The 19161-nt window shown below is 45.1% G+C and overlaps 1 protein-coding gene across 1 annotated transcript in view; it reads left to right on the top strand.

Annotated features, from left to right (window-relative positions):
• NSMCE2 (NSE2 (MMS21) homolog, SMC5-SMC6 complex SUMO ligase) overlaps window positions 1-2582 on the top strand; it is a 271346-nt gene extending 268764 nt beyond the window's left edge. The window contains exon 7 of the mRNA XM_049854355.1: window positions 2172-2582. Coding sequence (XP_049710312.1) covers window positions 2172-2289 — 118 coding nt within the window. The 3' untranslated portion in view covers window positions 2290-2582. The remainder of the gene's footprint in view (window positions 1-2171) is intronic.
• The last annotated feature ends 16579 nt before the right edge of the window (window positions 2583-19161 follow it).

Below are 19161 nucleotides of genomic sequence, written 5' to 3'. Positions count from 1 at the left end.
AGAATTCTCACCTTCCATGCAGGAGATCCAGGTTCAATTCCTGGCCAGTGCCCCACCTGCACAGCCCCCACCCGTTAGCCAGTGGAGGCATCCATGTTGCTAGGATGCTGAACAGGTTTCAATGGAGCTTCCAGCCTAAGACAGACTAGGAAGAAAGACCTGTTAATCTACTTTTGAAAATCAGCCAATGAAAACCCTATGGATCACAGCAATCTGATCCACAACTGTTCCATTGTGATGGGGCCACCATGGATCTGGGGCCAACGTGAAAGCGGCTAACAACAACAACATGTGTTGGGTATATGCAGGATATGAATAGATCGGTAACTTTAAAACTTACCAGAAGAATGATGATCTGGGAACAAATTATAGTCATAGGAGGTAATGAAGGGAAGGAACGTTATTAAGGCTCTGTGTTGCCTGTAACCCTGTGAAATAGGGATCCTCCCCTCATTTTTAATCTGGGAGAACAGAGGCTCAGAAGGTAAAGTGAGTTGTCCATGGCCTCATAACTAGAAGCAATAGTAGAGATGCAATTCCAACTGAGGTCTGCATGACTCCAAAATTTGGACGCTCTCCTCTACCAAAATCTGGTTCACACTGAGAAAAAATCAGGTGACTTAATCCAACCCGGTGCCTTCAGAGGTGACCACATCTAAACAGAGCCGTGTCTTCAAGTTCCACTTCTGTCAGGATGACTCACGCGTGGTTTCGCAGCCACAGCCAGTCCTCTGAGTCGTCAACGGCCCACTCAGTCTCTCCACTGCGAGGTCCAATAGGCATTTCAGACAGAGCCATATAAGTCAGGATTCTGGACTCCATCCCTCCGCCCTCACGGAGGTTGTAAGGCCCGTGATTGTGCACTGCCGTGTTCCCCATTGCAGCAGGGGTGCCCCCAGTTGCCCATTTGCTCGGGCCAGACCATTCGAATGAAGCCCAACTCTTCTCTTTCTGTTACCTTCCACACCTAAACCATCAGCAGGTCCTGCAAGTTCTGCTTTCAAATGTATCCTGAACCTGATCACAGCCGCCACCTCAGCCATGCCACCGTCATCTCCTGCACCTTTCCGCAGGGTCCTCCTCACGCTTCTCCCCGTTTCCGCTCCTGCCCCTACCTTGTGTTCTCCTGTAAGCAGCCAGGGTCATATTTTTGGCATGTGAACTAAATCCCACCCTTCCCCTCTCTCAAAACCCTCCAGTGTTTCCTCACCATATTTAAAATAAGATCCCAGTGCCCTCCTTTTTGTCCAGGGCACCATGCTGCTGCCTCCACCATCGTTCACCCTTGCTGTCGCCTCAGCCCGGGCCCCTGTATGTTCTATACTGGGCGCTGTCAGGTCAGCCCCAACTCACGGCGACCCGTGTGTGTCAGAGCAGAACTGTGCCCCACGGGGTGTTCAATGGCTGATTTTCCAGAAGTAATCACCAGGCCTTTCTTCTGAGGCACCAATGGTTGGACTCAGACTGCCCACCTTTTGGCTAGCAGCTGAGCACGTTAACCATTTGCACTACCCAGGGACCCCCAGCCGGGGCCACACACATCACTTATTCCCTCACTCCCCTCATGGCTCTGCTCAGGAGCTCCTCGGAACGGCTTTTTCTGACACCGAGCCCCGATGCTCCCTTGACCCTGCTTCATCTCTCCATAGCACTGAATGCGACCGGAAAGTGCAGCATGAGCCTAATTGGTCACTCAGTGAGCGTCTCCTCAACTGAAAGGGGGCTGCATGGGTGGCACTGCTGGGTCCCCTTCTCTGTCCCCAGCCCCTAGGCAGTGCCAAGCTGAGGTTGGCACTCAGTGAGTCAGTGAAGGAATGGCATTGGTTCTGATCTGTAAAACATAACATCTTTTTGTTAACATGTTAGGTTAGGTTATATGCTGTTAAGTCGCTTCTTGACTCACAGTGACCCCTGTGACAACAGAACTGCCCTGTGACAGTAGAACTGTGATCTTTACAGGAGGAGATTGCCAGGTCTTTCTCCCACAGAGCTGCTGGGTGGGTTCGAACTGCCAACCTATCGGTCAGCAGCTGAGCACGTAACCTTTGTGCCACCAGGGCTCCTTTCTGTTAACATAGTCCCATGTAAATACTCAAATATGAAAGAAGTTTATGCTGAGAGCTTGGCAGTTAAGCAAACTGACTTGATTGTATTGTATTTCTCCCTCACAGTTGCCCCAAAATCGGCTGTAGCCACACAGATGTGAGAATGTCAGATCTGGTCCAGGATGAAGCACTCAGAAGGGCAATTGAAAGCCACAACAAGAAAAGAAACCGTCACTCAGAATAGGAGAAAGCCACCTGGCCCACGGGGAGTGCAGCCTAGCTCCTGCCTCAGCCATCTGCCAAGCACCACGCTTCTCCCCGCAGTTAGGACTGTCCCCCTGCTTCGCTGGGGGGAAAACTTGAGGGTTTGAAGTATAACTGAAAACATTTTTCTAAGTTCCAAAACAAAAATTCCAAGCAGATTATAGTGTTTATTTTTAAGTGTTGTATAATTTTAAATAAAACGTTGATTGTCTGCGCTGTGTCTTGCCTGTGCTGTTCTGGCAGTGCAGGTGGTTCCCGCAGTGCTGGATTGGACCTGCTCGGCTTTTCTGGTACTTCAGACTGCTTTCTGTTACATTTTAACTAACAGTCTTTTAGGTGATATTTGAAATGGAAACATAGACCCCCCCCAAAAACACACACAATTATAAGCATTTTCTATCAGTAAAGAATAGCATTAAGGTTATAAGGCAAAACCAGTTTATTCATCGATGTTTACCTTGTATATTGACAGTTCCAAATATGTGGCTGATTTTGTCATTCTCAGGCATAGGATGGTCTGGCAGCAGGCTTGTCACTGCAGATAACTGGTGCTCATCATGGAAACTTTGCTGCGGCCTTCCGGGAGCCTAAGTGTCATCTGAAGCGACCACATCCTGCTGGGCTCTGCCTCACTCAGTGACTCCCCACGCGCCGCCATCAGTCTGGGGCCCCTCGGTGTCTTTAGCCCTAAAAGAAGGGCATCAAACAGGACTCTCTCTAATGTCCTTTCAGCCCTGAAAATCTGTGGACTTAGGCCAGCAGAGTCTTTAAACTGAGTATCTTTGATTATATTCTAACCATGTAAAGAGTGCTAATCTATTTATAGTCTCCACAGCAACTTTTTATCCACTAGAATATTTAATTCAACTGAACGAACCGTAGCCTGACTCTGCAGGGAGCCTGAGAATAACCAGTAATAGCTAACACTTATTGAGCGTTTACTTTGTCCCAGGTGCTATTGTACGTATCTACATATGATCAACCATGATCCTCACCAGCCCTATATAGGAGGTACAGCTATTTTTCCTACTTTACATATAAGGAAAACAAAGCTCAGGAAAGTTAAATAACCCTTCGAAAGTCATAGAGCTAGTACGTCGCTGTGCTGGGTTTAGAAGTTGGGTGGTCTGGTCCCAGGATTGGGATTCTTAATTCCATGCTATCCCCTATTGATTTATTTAGCGTATTGATGTATTAAATAAAATATGTTTAGATTTACATTTTGTAAATAAGCAAGCGTATAGATATGTACAGACAGGCAGACATATATATGCAAAAAAAAACTCATCAAAATACAGAAAATAACTACATTTGACATCTAATAGGCAGTGGAGCCTATGGAATAATGGCACATATCTGAGTTTAAAAGCACAGTGTTAAACAACAATATTAGGTTTGAAAGCATTGTCATGGAATTCAGAAGATACTATGACATTCAGTTGCCTACAAAGTGGTTTTGAATTTCCTAAGATGCTTTGATATGAATCAGACTTTGCTGAAGAAAAGATTACATTTAAGCCAGAACAACATGCTTTTTCATGGAATGTGGTTCTTTTGTGAAATACTTTGTTTCCTAAACAGATAAGAACAAGCATGAAATACTTACCCAAGGTTTGATTTGCATTTTCCCCAACTCTTTCTAAAAAAAATTCCAGAATATTTCTGTGGATACTAGTTAGAAAAATGTAAAACACCATTCCACTGTGAAAAGGGTATAGTATTTATATCCCATGAAGGTTATTCCTTCTTAGCCTTCATAAAATATTTCATAAATTTGTCTAGCCAATTAAAGAATCTGTAATTTTACATAAAATTTTATTTTCATTTTTGAAAGTTAACCCTTTGGTGGCCACTATCAATCTGGCTTATTCTACAGCAGGGCTTTGAACTGGTTTTAGGTGTTTTACCCATGGCCGATGATTCAAAACCAGAACAGGCCCTAATTTTTATAATTTGAGTGATCCAGAATGATAACCAAAATGGGAAAAATCATGGATAAAAGCCCTGGAATGGAAGACTTGGAAGAGGCGCAGTGAGCCTGTTCAGGAGCCTGATGCGTGAGACTGGATTTTTGGCAGGACTGTGGAGAGTGACACACATTCAGAGCAGCGTGGTTCACCGCCATTTTTGAGCGAAGCACCGCTGTTTCCAATTCGGCTCCAAATTCCATGGGCAAGGGATTTGGTTGCTCTTGTTTTCTAAGAAGGAGATTAGATTTCCAGCAGGACTTCGCCCCATAATTTTTCCCGTTCCAGTTAGCATGCCAGTTCACTCAAATTTTAAAAATTCAAGTTCATTCCAATTTTGCTTTCTGGGCCATGACTAAACAGGGAAGAACCAGTTCAAAACCCTGTTTACAGTGAAACCTGTGAAAGCTGGAACTCCACAGGACTGCCTTGTTTTTCCTGGTGTCGCAAGCTTTCCACCTTTCACAGGGTGCAGTCTTACCACTTTCCTATCTCTCGTTTTAGTGGAAAATATTTGAGTTTCCCTTCTCTTACAACTTTCTGCCATACACAGGTTCTGTTTCTTGCAGGTTTTACTGCATTAAATCTCTATAGCACTAATTTTAAACAGTGGAAACTTCCCTTCAAATGAAATCGTGTTTATCTGAACCATGAAACCCAGTATATAAGGCAGCTTAAAGGGAAGTAGTTCTAGTCAAAGAGGAGGTAGGAGTTCCACATCTCCACCCCTACCTAGAGCTCCTCCCTTCCTGTGGCAGCCCCAGAATCCTATCCAAGATTACCTGAAGGCCCCAGGAGTAGCATTTGAAAACGTCACTAAACATTTGTTGTTGTGTGCCTTTGAGTTGGTTCTGACTCATAGGGACCCTATGTGACAGAATAGAACTGCCCCATCGGACTTCCTAGGCTATAATCTTTACAGGAGCAGATTACCAGGTCTTTTCTACCATGGAGCCACTGGGTGGACTTGAACCACCAATCTTTCTGTTAGTAGCTGAGTGCTTAACCATTGCGCTACTAGGGGTCCAACTTAATTTTTCCTATTTCTATTTCTTTGAATTGTTCGTTCATTTTACATGTGGCAATAACTAATAGTAGTCAATAATTCTAATGAGCTACTTTTATTTTTAAAAAACATAATTGAGTAAAAACCTTGGCCAGTGCCTCTCAGTTCATGGTGCCATTGGGAAGGCTTGCGGTTCAGAATCAATGTGATCATCCAGTGAATGGCAGAATGGGAAACCGCTCAATGAGATGCATTGTCACAGTGGACTCAAACATACCAGTGATCGTGAAGATGGCACAGGACTGGGCAACATCTTGTTCTGTTGTACGTAGGGTCGCCATAAGTTGGAGCCAATTCGACAGCAACAACAACATAACAAGATCACAAGCAATGATGACCAAAGGAAGAAATATTTAATGAGGATTTTTCTTCTTATGAACAAATACAGAATTGGTTAAAAAAAAAAAAAAGCAAGCTACAATTATGAAAGGAAGCAACCCAAGGATCATCTTGGGCTAGTGATCATAAACAGAACACTAACTGGAAGTGCTGGCTGTTGGTAAGTCAGGATGCTACTGGAAAAGGCTGTCATGTGGAGTCAGGGGAGACTCCTGCCATCGGACCCTGTGAGGCCCTGAGCTTCGTTGTCAGGCTAGTTATGGTCACCACGGTTCAGTAAGAACGGGAGACACTGACTAGTTCAGAGAACTAAACAGGAACAAATACTAGGCTGAGCATGATACACTAAGTGAAATTGGGATATTTTTGCCCACAGGGAAAACACCAGGTTTCTCTTTTACACAAAAGATAAGAACAAAGGAACAGGCTACAAGGCAGTAACAACAAATGCGAGAGATTTAGCACCACCTTAGCACAAGGGCTCTTACCCTGGGGTCACGGACCCCCCACGGACTGTGTATAAAATTCAAGAGGTCTGTGAATTTGTTAAAGGAAACAAAATATAACTTTACCTTTGTTGTTCTGTGCCATCCAGTCCATTCCAACTCATAGCAATCCTATAGGACCAAGTAGAACTGCCCAGGAGCAGCTGGTGGATTCAAACTGCCAGCCTTTTGGTTAGCAGCCTAAGCATTTAACCACTTTACCACCGGGGCTCCTTTACTTTTACTAACCTATAACTGGAACTTAGCATTTCCTACAATTATAAATGTAGGCAGTGAACAGCAGTAGAATTAGCAGTACCTGTGACTTTATCACCAATAAAAAAAAAAAATCACAAATAATTTCATATTGCATTACGGTTGTTATAAAGATAAGTTCACATTCTTCTTTTAAAGTAGTCAGTTCACTTCTGACAACAATGGACTAACAAATCAGATTTACACTCCTGCCTCAACTAAAAACCTGTAGGATGCATATGAAACAATGGTTTTCAGACCTTGGGCAACGGGAAGCACAGGACAGTGATCCCTGAGGGAAAGAAACATGTTGAGCCCTCATTACTGCCTGGAGAGTTTACAAGCACCAGAGAGAGAGAGGTAGCTGAGGCGGGGCCTGGCGGCGTTTCTGAGTCGAGGAGACAGAATTGAGGGATCAGGGAGGCCAAGGCAGCTAGAATTTGCAGGAAAGACAGAGCTTCTCAGAGAGCAAGCTCCGGAGCTGAGCTCCCCCGAGTCTTTAGCTGAGTAATCATCAGCACATGCCTGTGAGGTAGCTAGCTACCTGAGGCCAGGAAAGAACCACCTAGAAGGGATTCAAAACCAAAACCAAACCTGTTGCCATCAAGTCAAGTAGAACTCGACTTTAGGACAGAGTAGAACTGCCCCACACCGTTTCCAAGGAATGGCTGGTGGATTTGAACTGCCAACCTTTTGATTAGCCACCAAGACTCCTAGAAGGGATTAGAGGGAACAAAAATTGGAGCTCACGCAGGCCCAAAGTAGTTCCTTTTCCCACCAGCCTGAGTGAAAACCTCTGAACTGAGATGGCATTGGGTAGAGAACTCAGCCTCAGTAGTGGGGCAAAGTTAACCCTAGACTGCAGACTTGTCTGGTCCTGCTTAACAATGCTTAAAAAGCAAGCCTAAAAGCAGGGGTCAGCAAACTTCTTCCATGATGTTATGAGAATATTAGTAAATATTCTCAGTTTTGTGGGTCATCTTCAGCTACTCGACTGTGTCGTAGTAGCCAGAAAGCAGCCATAAACAATACATAAATGAATAACCATGGCTGTGTTCAATTGGAGCTCTGGTGGAGTAGTGGTTAAGAGCTATGGCTGCTAACCAAAAGGTTGGCAGTTCAAATCCACCAGCTGCTCCTTGGAAATACTATGGGGCAGTTCTACTCTGTCCTATAGAGTGGCTATGAGTAGGAATCAACAGCAATGAGTTTGGTGTCCTAATTAAACTTTATTTATACAAAAAAAAAAAAATTTTTTTTTTTATAGACACTGAAATTTGAATTTCATATAATATTCATATGACATACCACAAAATATTTTTTAAATTTTGTTTCAACCATTTAAAAATGTAAGAACCATTCTTATTAGCGCATATCATTGGTGGTAGTGGTGCTGTTGAGTCGGTTCCAACTCATAGTGACCCTGCGTACAACAGAATGAAACACAGCCTGGTTCTGCACCATACAAAACATCATAAGCCATACAAAGACAGATTGGGGGCTGAATTTGGCCCAAGGGCTGTAGTTTGCCAACCGCTGCTCGAAAAAGATCAAAAAACTATTTCTAATTAACTGTGTCCCAGAAGAACTCTAAAAAAAATATAGAAGGGACTATGAAAAAGAAGAAGAAAGCTAGCACCCAAAATGTAAAACTCACAATGTCCAGTAGCCAATGAAAAAATAGCAACCACACAAAGAAGCAGGAAAATATAATCCATAATAAGGGAAAAGACCTAGCAATAGAAATAGGCCCAGAAATGATACGCACGATAAAATTTGTAAGCAATGACATTAAAACAGCTTTTGCAAATATACTCCGTATGTTCAGGAAGGTAGGGGAAGCCATTGGGATATTATGGAAAGACATGAAAGATACAAAAATGACCCAAATCAAATTTCTAGAAATAAAAATACAACATCTGCAATGAAAAATACACAGGATGGGATTAACAGCAGATTAGACACTGCAGAAGAAAAGATGAGTGAGCTTGAAGATATAGCAATAAGAGACTATCCAAATTGAGACACAGGAGAAAAAAGTCACAGAAAAAAAAAAAAACAGAGAAAAAATAAATATCGTTAAGCTGTGGGACAATATTGAGTGGCCTAAGATGCACGTATTTGAAAGAAAGGAGAGAGAGAGGGACAGAAAATATTTAAAGAAATAAAATAGTTATTAAACCCGGTGTGAGATCTTACTTACTGTGGTAATAAACAAGCACATTTACTGCTGTCATAAACAAGTCGGTGGCTTTAAAGAAATTTATTTTTTCACAGTTCTGGAGGCTAAAAGTCCAATTCTTTCTGTGAGCCTCCGTCCTTGTTTCTGGGGTCTGACAGCTACCCTGGGTGCTCCTTTGCTTGTAAATGATTCTCATATGTTGTCTGTCTTCTTCTGTGTATGTGTGTGTGTGTCTCTGTGTCCATCCTCGTCTTTTTATAGCTCAGAAGTGATTTAGATTTAGGACCTAGCCAATTCAGGCATCATCTAATTAACATAACAAATCAAACAGGATCACATCCACAGATTTAAATGTTAGGATTTTAACACATATTTTGGGGGTAGAGGGGACACAATTCAATCCACAACAACTACAAAATCACAAATTAAAATTTCAAAATATTTTGGTAACTGCACTTTCAAAATAAGTGGTTTCTTCGTAATCTCATGCTTTTAAAAAGCCTTGTTCTGAAAGGGGGCACAATGCTTCCCTAGACCACCCAAGGGCCCAGGTCACAAAAAACATTGAAAACCCTGTTGCTACTTGTACTCCACTCTGTGGTGGACTAGCTCTTGGGCTGGTCCTTATTCACACCTGGGCCTCTCCTGTGGTTCTGGGCATTTACCGGCAGGGTCTGCTGTGATTCATATACCCCCAGCACCTAGTATAGAGCCAGGCACCTCGAAGTTGCTCACTGAGCGTTTAGTAAAGAATACATCAGAAAACAAAATTTTCTATTGTGGTGCAATGGATCACTTTTGTGTGTCTTTTCTCTCCATGGTCTGGTAACTCTCACTGTGGTGATTAGGCAGAACTGTGCCGATAGAGTAATTGTGGCTCACCAAAGGAATTGGTTTATTTTGCCTTAAAAAATGAGCCATGCCAGGGGCAGGAAAGAGAGGAACCCACCACCACCAAGGAAGAACAGCCTGGAGTGAAGAATGCACCCTTTGGACCTGGGTTGCCTGCGCTGAGAAGCTCCTGAAACCAGGAGACAGAGAGAGAGAGAAAGACTGGCAGGAGACTGAGCAGTGGGCTTCCCACCCCCAGGGTGAAAAAGCTAAGTGCCTAGGGGTGTCTTCAGGGTCTTACTGGCAGGGGCTAAAAGAGCTTTGTAACACTTGCCTGAGCAGGGCAGAGGCCTATGGGCCAGAGAGAGGTGTGTGTGTGAGCACAGCTGAAGAGCCTGTTCTGATGGAAGAACTGTATCCTGAGTGTTCCTGAGCCTGGATTGTAGCCTGTTAAACCCACTGCCATTGAGTCGATTCTGACTCATAGCAACCCTATCCAACAGAGTAGAACTGCCCCATGGGGTTTCCAAGGAGCAGTTGGTGGATTCGAACTGCCAATCTTTTGGCTAGCAGCCTAGCTCTTAACCACTGAGCCACCAGGGTTCCTGTAACCTGTTACTTCCCTAATAAACCCCACAATGGTGAGTATTGTCTTTGAGTTCTGTGTGACCATTGCAATGAATTATCGAACCCAGTAGAGAAGTAAAGAGTGCCGTGGGAGGGATGTTTAGTGTCAGAATTGGTGAAGGTGGCGGGGACGGGGGGGGGGGGGCGTGTCTGACTCCCACCTCATAGGAATCAGCCTTGGGTTGTTGATCTTGATTCTCCTTCCCCCTTGTGAAGTTACAGGAGGTCAGATGCTGCCCCCATGCTGTTTTTACATCTATGTCCTTGGAAAATTAAAAAAGAAATACACATAAATGAATGCAGATGAAGTTTTGCCCAGACCAACGGTAGTCCACATCTGTCAGAGTTGGTACAACACATTTCCTGTACATTATTCATTGATCTTCCCAACAGCCCATGTGCAAGTGATGAAGCTGATGCCCAGAGGAGACAAAGTCCTGTCCAAAGTCACAGAGCTATTGAGTGACGAGGCAAGGCTTGGAGTCATGCCACCCAAGGCATGTCCCCCATGTCACAGCTTAACAGAGGAAAGAACTACTTGGACAAAAGGCAGATAATGTCCTGAGCATGTGAAGTCCATGAGGAAACCTGGCCTTAGCCGTTCAGATGGTCTCAGAATGAGCCTCCAAGGTCTTCTAACACGCTGTTCTAATTCCCTTTCATTATGAGGAATTGAAGTCCCTGGGCGGTGTGTGAACAGTTAACACGCTCAGCTGCTAACCAAAAGGTCGGTGGTTCAAGTCTACCCAAAGGTGCCTTGGAAGAAAGACCTGACAGTACTTCCAAAAAATGAGCCATTAAAAACCCTGTGGAGCGTAGTTGTACTCTGACACACATGGGGTCCCTGTGAGTCAGAGTCGGCTTGACAACAACTAAGAAGGAGAAGAAGTAATAACATACATGGAATTGAGGGCTTGATGTGTTAAGTGTATCTTAAAACACATTAACATAAATATGTAATTACTAGAAGAAATAGGTATTCTTGAAGCACCTAAAGTCATCCTGGGTGGCCCTTTGGGAAGCACTTGCCCAGGGCAGGCTAGGGGCCCTTCTCTCACACACCAGGGTCCTCCTAAGACCCTCCCTCTGCTAGCTGCCCAGCATTGAAATAAAGAAGTCACTTGCAAGTTCGGTGACACCAGCATGAAGTTTTGGCTGTTACTCATCGAGGCATGCCTGCCACCCACTGCGTTTGGGGTTACAGCACTGATTGTGAGAAAAGAGCCCCGTGGGGGGTGGGGGTTGGTGCTGACCAGTGGACCTGGGGTTTCACTTCAGAACTATGAGCTGGGAACATGACTTTCTGCCCATCCCGTTCACGCCCACAGAACTCAGCCAAGACGTTCCGCTTCTCCACTGAGTCAGTAACCATGAGCTCACCAGCATGTCCCCATCTGCTTCCTTGAAGCAGGTGACATCCCCACCAGCCATGTAGGGAGAAGTCAGCTCTGACCCCCTGGAGCATCTGCATTCTACACTTCTCTTTGTCCTGTGGCCTGTGATTGCCTTTGAAGCAATGGCCTGCATCTAACCAGATGTCAAAAGGCAAAACCCACTTGGCTTTCAGACCTGTTGAATGCCCACAAAGGAAAACAAGCTTCACCCTGCTCTGAGCTAAAGATGAGGTGACACCCGGTTGATCATTTACGATTCACCCAAGTGGACATTGAGCCACGGGTGTGAATGAGGCCGCTGCACAGGGCGCATTCATTATCCAGTTGCAGATGAGAAGCCAGGCTTAGCTGCTCCTCAGGCAAGCTGTGAGGTATTGCAACATGTTTTTAGCCAACCTCAGCTCTCTGCGGGGACGGGCACTCAGGGAGTGAGGTTTAGGGAAGTCAAGGGTCCTTCAGCATTTTTCCCAGAACAGCTGGACAAGTCAGAAGACAAAGTTCCAATTTCACTCGCTTTCTTACTAGCTCCCTGACCTGGGGTGACGCTGCCTAACCTCTCTGAGCCTCAGTGGCTTCAGCTGTGAAAAGGAGGTATTGTGTTAACCCTCCTCTGTGGAGTCCCTGAGTCATGCAAATGGGTAACATGCTTGGCTGCTAACCGAAAGGTTGGAGGTTTGAGTCCATCCGGAGGTGCCTCAGAAGAAAGGCCTGGTGATCTACATCTGAAAAATCAGCCATGGGTGAGGGGGAACCCTGAAGAGCACAGTCTACTCTGTCACACATAAGGTCACCACGAGTCAGAATTGACTCAAGGGCAAATAATAGCCCTGCTCTGTACACCTCTTGGGGCTGTCAGGACCAAAGGAGATCTCACATGAAGAAAAGCTTTAGAAAGTAGTCTAGTGAGCATGAAATGGTGTGGTTGTGAGCCTCGGGATAGGAACCGAGTGGACAGAGGCCCAGGTGGACGCTGGGGCAGCCCAGGACACATCGACCCCCTTTTCTGTGTTCAAGGGCATTGCAGTCTATTTGGAGCCAGGTGTGAGTGTATGAAAATTAAATACCACCACCAAGTACTAACCAAATTCATACTGGCTTAATATGGGAGTGGGCAGTAGGAAGGGAAGAGGATTGAGGGTGAGGTAGTTAATTTTTCTAAAATAGATTTTTATGTTTTTACATTAATTTGGTAGTCTTTTTAAAAATAATCATAACCAGTTAACTAGTTGTAGTCAAGTTAACCCCAATAGGGAAACACCATGTGTGTCAGAGTAGAACTCTTGTCCATAGGGTTTTCAATGGCTGATTTTAGCAAGTAGATTGCCAAGCCTTTCTTCCAAGGTGCCTCTGGATGGACTCAAGCCTCCAACCTTTCCATGAGCAACCAAAGTGCTTTAACTGTTTACACCACCCAAACCCCTCCAAAAACCAACTCGTTGCCTTCCCATTCGTAGGGACCCTCTAGGACAGAGTAGAATCGTAAGGTTTCCGAGGCTGTGATCGTTACTGAGTAATGAGCCCTGGTGGCGCAGTAGTTGAAGCAGTCAGCTGCTAACGAAAAGATCAGTGGCTTGAAATTGCCAGTGGCTCCGAGGGAGAAGGATGTGGCAGTCTGCTTCGGTAGAGATTTAGAGCCTTGGAAACCCTATGGGGTCGCTATGAGTCAGAATTGACTCGAAGGCAGTGGGTTTGGTTTGATTTTGGTAATCGTTACAGGAGCAGGATGCCATGTCTTTCTCCCACAGAGCAGCTGGAGAATTTGAGCCACCAACCTTTCAGTTAGTGGCTGAGCTCTTCAACCACTGTGTCACCAGGGTTTGCATTACCCAATCCATTGCTGTCAAGTCAATTCCAACTCATTAACTAGAACTGCCCCATATGGTTTCCAAGGAGCAGGTAGTGGATTCAAACTCCTGACCTTTTGGTGAGCAGCCAGGCTCTTAACCACTGCGCCACCAGGACTACCCACAGACTTCTAAATACTCACAGAGGATCAAATCATGCACCGTCAGGTTAGTGAGACAGTCAGTAGTCCTCCTCGAGTGAGAAAGGCCTTGTCTTAGTCATCTAGTGCTGTTACAACAGAAATACCACATGTGGATGGCTTCAACAAACAGAAATCTATTCTCTCACAGTCTAGTAGTCTACAAATCCAAATTCAGGGCATCAGCTCCAGGGGAAGTCTTTCTCTTCTCTGTCAGCTATGGAGTAAGGTCCTTGTCATCACTCTTACCAGGTCTAGGAGATTTTCAGGAGATGGACTCCAAGTCCAAAGGACAGGCTATGTTCTCAGTGCTTCTTTCTTAATGATATGAGATCCCCATGTCTCTCTGCTCGCTTCTTTCTCTTATATCTCAAAAGAGATTGGCTCAAGACACAATCCAGTCTGGTAGATCGAGCCCTACCTCATTAACATAACTGCCGCTAATCCCGTATCATCAACATCATAGAGTCAGGATTTACAATGCATGGGAAAATCACATCAGATGACAAAATGGTGGACAATCACACAATACTGGGAAACATGCCCTAGCCAAATTGATATTCATATTTTTGGGGGACATAGTTCAATGCATGGCAGACCTGCAGGCTACTGTGATAGGAAAGGACATTATACAAAAGGGACTCACTTTGAGCAATGAAGAAAGGACCAATATGGATAGGTAGGCCAGACCAGACCAGTTGCTGTTGAGTGGATTCCGACTCACGGCCACCCCATGTGTGTCAGAGTAGGACTGTGCTCCATAGGGTTATCGATGGCTGATTTTCAGAAGCAGATCACCAGGCCTTTCTTCCAAGACACCTCTGGCTGGACTCAAACTGCCAACATTTTGGTAAGCAGCTGGGTGTTAACCATTTGTGCCACCCAGGGACTTATGGACAGAGAAGAGGGAAATAAAGGCCCTCTCCCCAAGGTGCCGCTGTGAGCAAACTCCTGGGGCTGGGCTGCAAAGGATAGACGTGAAAGGACAAAGGAGTTCAGGCAAACAGGAAACGAAGTCCAAAATGGGGACTCGGAGCCAACAGAGGGAGCCCATGGAGGCAGATAAATACATAAAAATAGATACATACGTATTTACGGGAAATCCTGGTGGTGTAGTAGTTAAGTGCTATGGCTGCTAACCAAAGAGCCGGCAGTTCGAATCCACCAGGCATTCCTTGGAAACCACATGGGGCAGTTCTGCTCTGTTCTGAAGGGTCCCTATGTTGACTCGATGGCAGCAGGGTAGTGGGGGATGTATTTACAATTAATTTACTCTTTTCCAAAAATAACTATAACCAGTTAACCAGTTGCCATCAAGTCTATTCTGACTCATGGCAACCCAAGTGTGTCAGAACACAACTTGCTCCATAAAAAAACACTCATTGCCGTTGAGTCGATTCCGACTCATAATGACCCTATAGGACAGAGCAGAACCGCCCCTAGAGTTTCCCAGGAGGGCCTGGTGAATTCAAACTGCCGAACTTTTTGGTTAGCAGCCATAGCTCTTAACCACTACACCACCAGGTTTCCACTTGCTCCATAGGGTTTTATATTTACTGTGAGAGTATGCAAGGCCTGTAGCAAATACTAGGCTCATTTAAGAAATAAGGGGAAAAGAAAACTCTCAGGTTTAAAGAGGTGAGAGAAAACGACAATAACGGCCATAAGCAAAAAGACCCAGAGACAGCTAAACCACAGAAAATGTAGACAGAAGCTGTGCTGAGGAATTTAGTAAAATTTCCACATCTTAAAAATGCACTGGTTGGGGACTGGAAAGTGAAAGACAGAGTCATCCGTATCATCATTTTCTCCCCCAAGGAAACCGATAAGGGGCACTCAGAACCTCAGCATTGGCCGATGGGGTGGGGGCAGGAAATGGGTACCCACGCCCCCAGCCCTGAGATAAAACCTGACTTCTCCCCTCTCAGGTGAATGAAGCTTGAGCACAGCTTCAGGAGTGCTTTGCAAAAGATGCACTTTAAGAGCAAAATGGACATCAACTGGCCAACACCTTCTCACCTTCTCACCTTCTCTGGATGCCAAGTCTCTCCCAACTTCCAGTGGACAGAACAGGGGCTTGGGGGTTGGTATCCTGGACTGGTGTCACGTGGGGTCCTGAGACTGGCTGTGGATTGGGAGCAAGTCCGCAGTGTGTCTCAGGATCCTCATCCATTAGGTGAAAGTACAACGACTACAAGGACCCCTTGTACCCTTGCAGAGTCATTGGGGGGTGGGGGGCGGGGAAGGTGGGTTGAGTCAGTGTATCGCTTTCTACCAGTGTTGTCTATTTGCAGTATGAATAGAAAACTTGGAACCAGCCGTGAGAATGAGTTCCTAGGAACAAGGGCACTTTGTCTGTTGCCCTGAAGCAGCCTCCTGTCGGTGTTCCCCTAAAGCGGCTCTCCAGGACTCTTGGCACTGAGGTGCAGTTTTAACGCTCAGGGGTGCAAGAGTGACCAGGATCCTGTGGGCTAGCCTGGGCACCACTCACACCATCTAGGCAAAAGCGCATTCCCTGTTGCAGCAGATTTACCAACAAGCTTATGATGCATGTCTGTCAGTTGGAAGGTTTATGCCAATAACTCTTCAATGCCATCACTTTGGATTTTCAAATCTGTCCTCAGAATTTGAACTTGTAGTTGTCAGATTTTGTTTTGTGCAATACGTGCACGGCCACATGGTAGGGAGAAATATAGACCTGACTTTGTAGTCTATTCTTGGAAATGCTAAAGCAGTTTTCCCTGAAGGAACTCGACAGTCACAATTGTAGGTAGCAGATCTAAGGGCTTGAACCCCAGTCTGCCACTTACTAGATGTGTACTTGGAGCAAGTGTCTTTACATCCCTAGACCTCAGTTTACTCATCTGTAAAATGGGGTCATTGTGAGGATACAGGAAGTCACACATGTGAGGTGTGAAGGGAGAGTCTGGCATGTCATAAGTACTCAATAAATAGGAGCTATTAGTAGTTTTTTGTTCCATAGATATTTGTTGAGCACCTATTATGGGTCAAGCATCCGGGCTCTGGGGATACAACAATGAGCAAAACAGACAAAAAGTGAGGAGGGACTGACAGTAAGCAAATAGATATATAAAATGTATAGTGTGTCAATGGTGATCAGGGCCAAGGAAGAAAACAGCAGGGCAGGAGAACAGTGGAGGGGAGGTTCCATTTTGAATAGCGTAATTAGGAGAAGCTTCCTGAGAAAGTGATAATTGGGCAAAGACCTAAAGGAGATGGGGAAACCCAGGTCAGGAGTATTGGCTGTGGTGGCTCACAGCCGAGTCCCTCTCCCTTCCCCCGACAGCTACCATCCAATGACAGATTGATAAGGGACTCAAAGGGACCAACTCCTTAGGGCCAACCCAGCTTAAGAGCTGAAAGGAGCTGAGGCCCCCATTGTAGGTGCCTACCATGGAAACTCCCGCCTCCTCCCTACCTGCTTCCTTTACTGCTGTCATGATTGAATTATGTTCCCCCGCCCCCCCGCAAAATGTGTGTATCAATTTGGCTGGGCCATGATTCCTAGTATTGTGTGATTTTCCTCAATATTGTAAATCCTGCTTCTATGATGTTAATAAGAGAGGATGGGCAGCAGTAGTGTTAGTGAGGCAGGACTCAATCTACAAGACTGGATTGAGTCTTGAGGCAATCTCTTGAGATATAAAAGAAGCCAGCAGAGAAATGGGGGGACCTCATATCACCAAGAAAGCAGCACCTGGAGCAGAGTGCATCCTCTGGATCCTGGGTTCCCATACCTGAGAAGTTCCTTGACCAGGGGAAGGTTGAGGACAAAGGCCTTCCTCCAGAGCTGACACGGAGAGAAAGCCTTCCCCTGGAGCTGACACCCTGATTTTGGGCTTCGCTGTAAGGAAATAAATTTCTCTTTGTTAAAGACATCCACTTGTGGTACTTCTGTTATAGCAGCACTAGATGACTAAGACAACCGCCCACAGATGTTGTTCCCAAGAGCACCCCCGCTAAGTATACCTCCTGTAGGCAAATCTCCACCTCAGACGTATGTCCAGAAGACCAGACATACAATCAACCTATACTTCAGAACTGCTATTTACATTGTAAGGAGTCAAGACGGCACAATGATGAAGCACTTAGCTGCTAACCAAAAGATTGGCAGTTCGAACCCACCCAGTGACTCCATAGGAGAAATGACCTGAAGATCTGATTGCAGCCTGGGAAACCCTATGGGGCAGTTCTACTCTGTAATATGGGGTTGACACGAGTCAGAGTCAACTCAGCGGCACCCAGCAATAGCAACAACATTTACACTGTAGATCAATTTTGATACAAGTCCCGTGGATAGTGTGGGCTAGCCTGGGAACCCCTGTGAGTTCCATTGTATATCTGAGTGAGTGAATTGAAAGGATTAAACGACTTACTTGTAAATAACCTTTGAGGACAGAGAGTACCCAGGCCATTCTTAGCGCTTGGGGGTATGTGAACTCAGGATTTCCAAACTGGAGGTTCTCATTGTTGTTGACATTTCTACGCAGTGCTGGGCAGCCTTCACCATTCAGAGGTTCTTCCTTACTTCAAACTAGAAACCCTCCCTCGGGATGTGGCCCTACTTCCTCTCTCTTTTCCTCCAAGGAGCTGTGTTCTTGCCAAGAAAGAAAGTTAAAAGGGAACAGAGGACATATGGTTTTCCTATTAAGACTGACGCCCACATTTTATGAAAGCCAGAGGAAAATGTTCAAATAAGGACAACGGAAATACAGTTGCATGTCACAAACATTTTAAATCAATTTTTTTTTTAAAGGTAACCGAAACAACGGGTGCCTCTTTTTTGTCCAGCTTATTAAATTTTGGGAGAATTAAGAATATACTGGAGACCCCTAGAGGCAGTGGAGTACAGGAAAGCCCTGGTATTCAGAGTATGGCACCCATTCAGAGCTTGTTTCTGCCACTCACTAGAATGTGTGACCATGGGAAGTCTCTTCTCCTTTTGGAGCCTCAGTTTCCCTTATTGTACATTGGGGGGCACCAGCCCCATCACGCCTGCCTATGTCACAGTCTCGAGAAGAGTTAACTTGAGGATATGAAAAAGTTAGTAAACCAAAAAGTACTATAATAGTGTTGTAATAAGTGTTGAACTCCAGAACAATTTTCTGAGCAACTACCGAGGACAAATCCCACTATGATTTTTCCTTTTGGTGGAAATTATCAAACTGACACTAAAATTCGTGTGAAAATGCAAAGGACCTAGAACAGCCAAAACACTTTTAAAAAGAACAAAGTTAGAGGGCTAACATTATCTGATTTCAAGACTTATTATAGAACTACAATAATCAAGGAAGACAAAAGAAGAATTGATGCCTTTGAATTATGGGGTTGATGGAAAATACTGACTATACCATGCACTGCCAAAAGAATGAACAAATCTGTCTTGGAATAAGTACAACCAGAATGTGCCTTAGAAAAAAGGATGGCAAGACTTCATCTCCCGTACTTTGGACATGTTATCAGGAGGGACTAGTCCCTGGAGAAGGATATCATGCTGGGTAGAGAGTCAGCAAAAAAGAGGAAGACCCTCAATGAGAAGGATTGACACAGTGGCTTCAACAGGGGTCTCAAACATAGCAACAACTGTAAGGATGGTGCAGAACTGGGCACTGTGTCGTTCTTTTGTACATAGGGTCGCTATGAGTCAAAACCGACTTGATGGCACCTAACAACAGCAGTAATCAAGACAGTGTGGTATTGG

Source organism: Elephas maximus, chromosome 15, assembly GCF_024166365.1.
Source record: "Elephas maximus indicus isolate mEleMax1 chromosome 15, mEleMax1 primary haplotype, whole genome shotgun sequence".
NCBI lineage: Eukaryota > Metazoa > Chordata > Mammalia > Proboscidea > Elephantidae > Elephas > Elephas maximus.
Note: the sequence above shows the minus strand (reverse complement) of the source record. Positions and strands in the feature narration are given on the sequence as shown.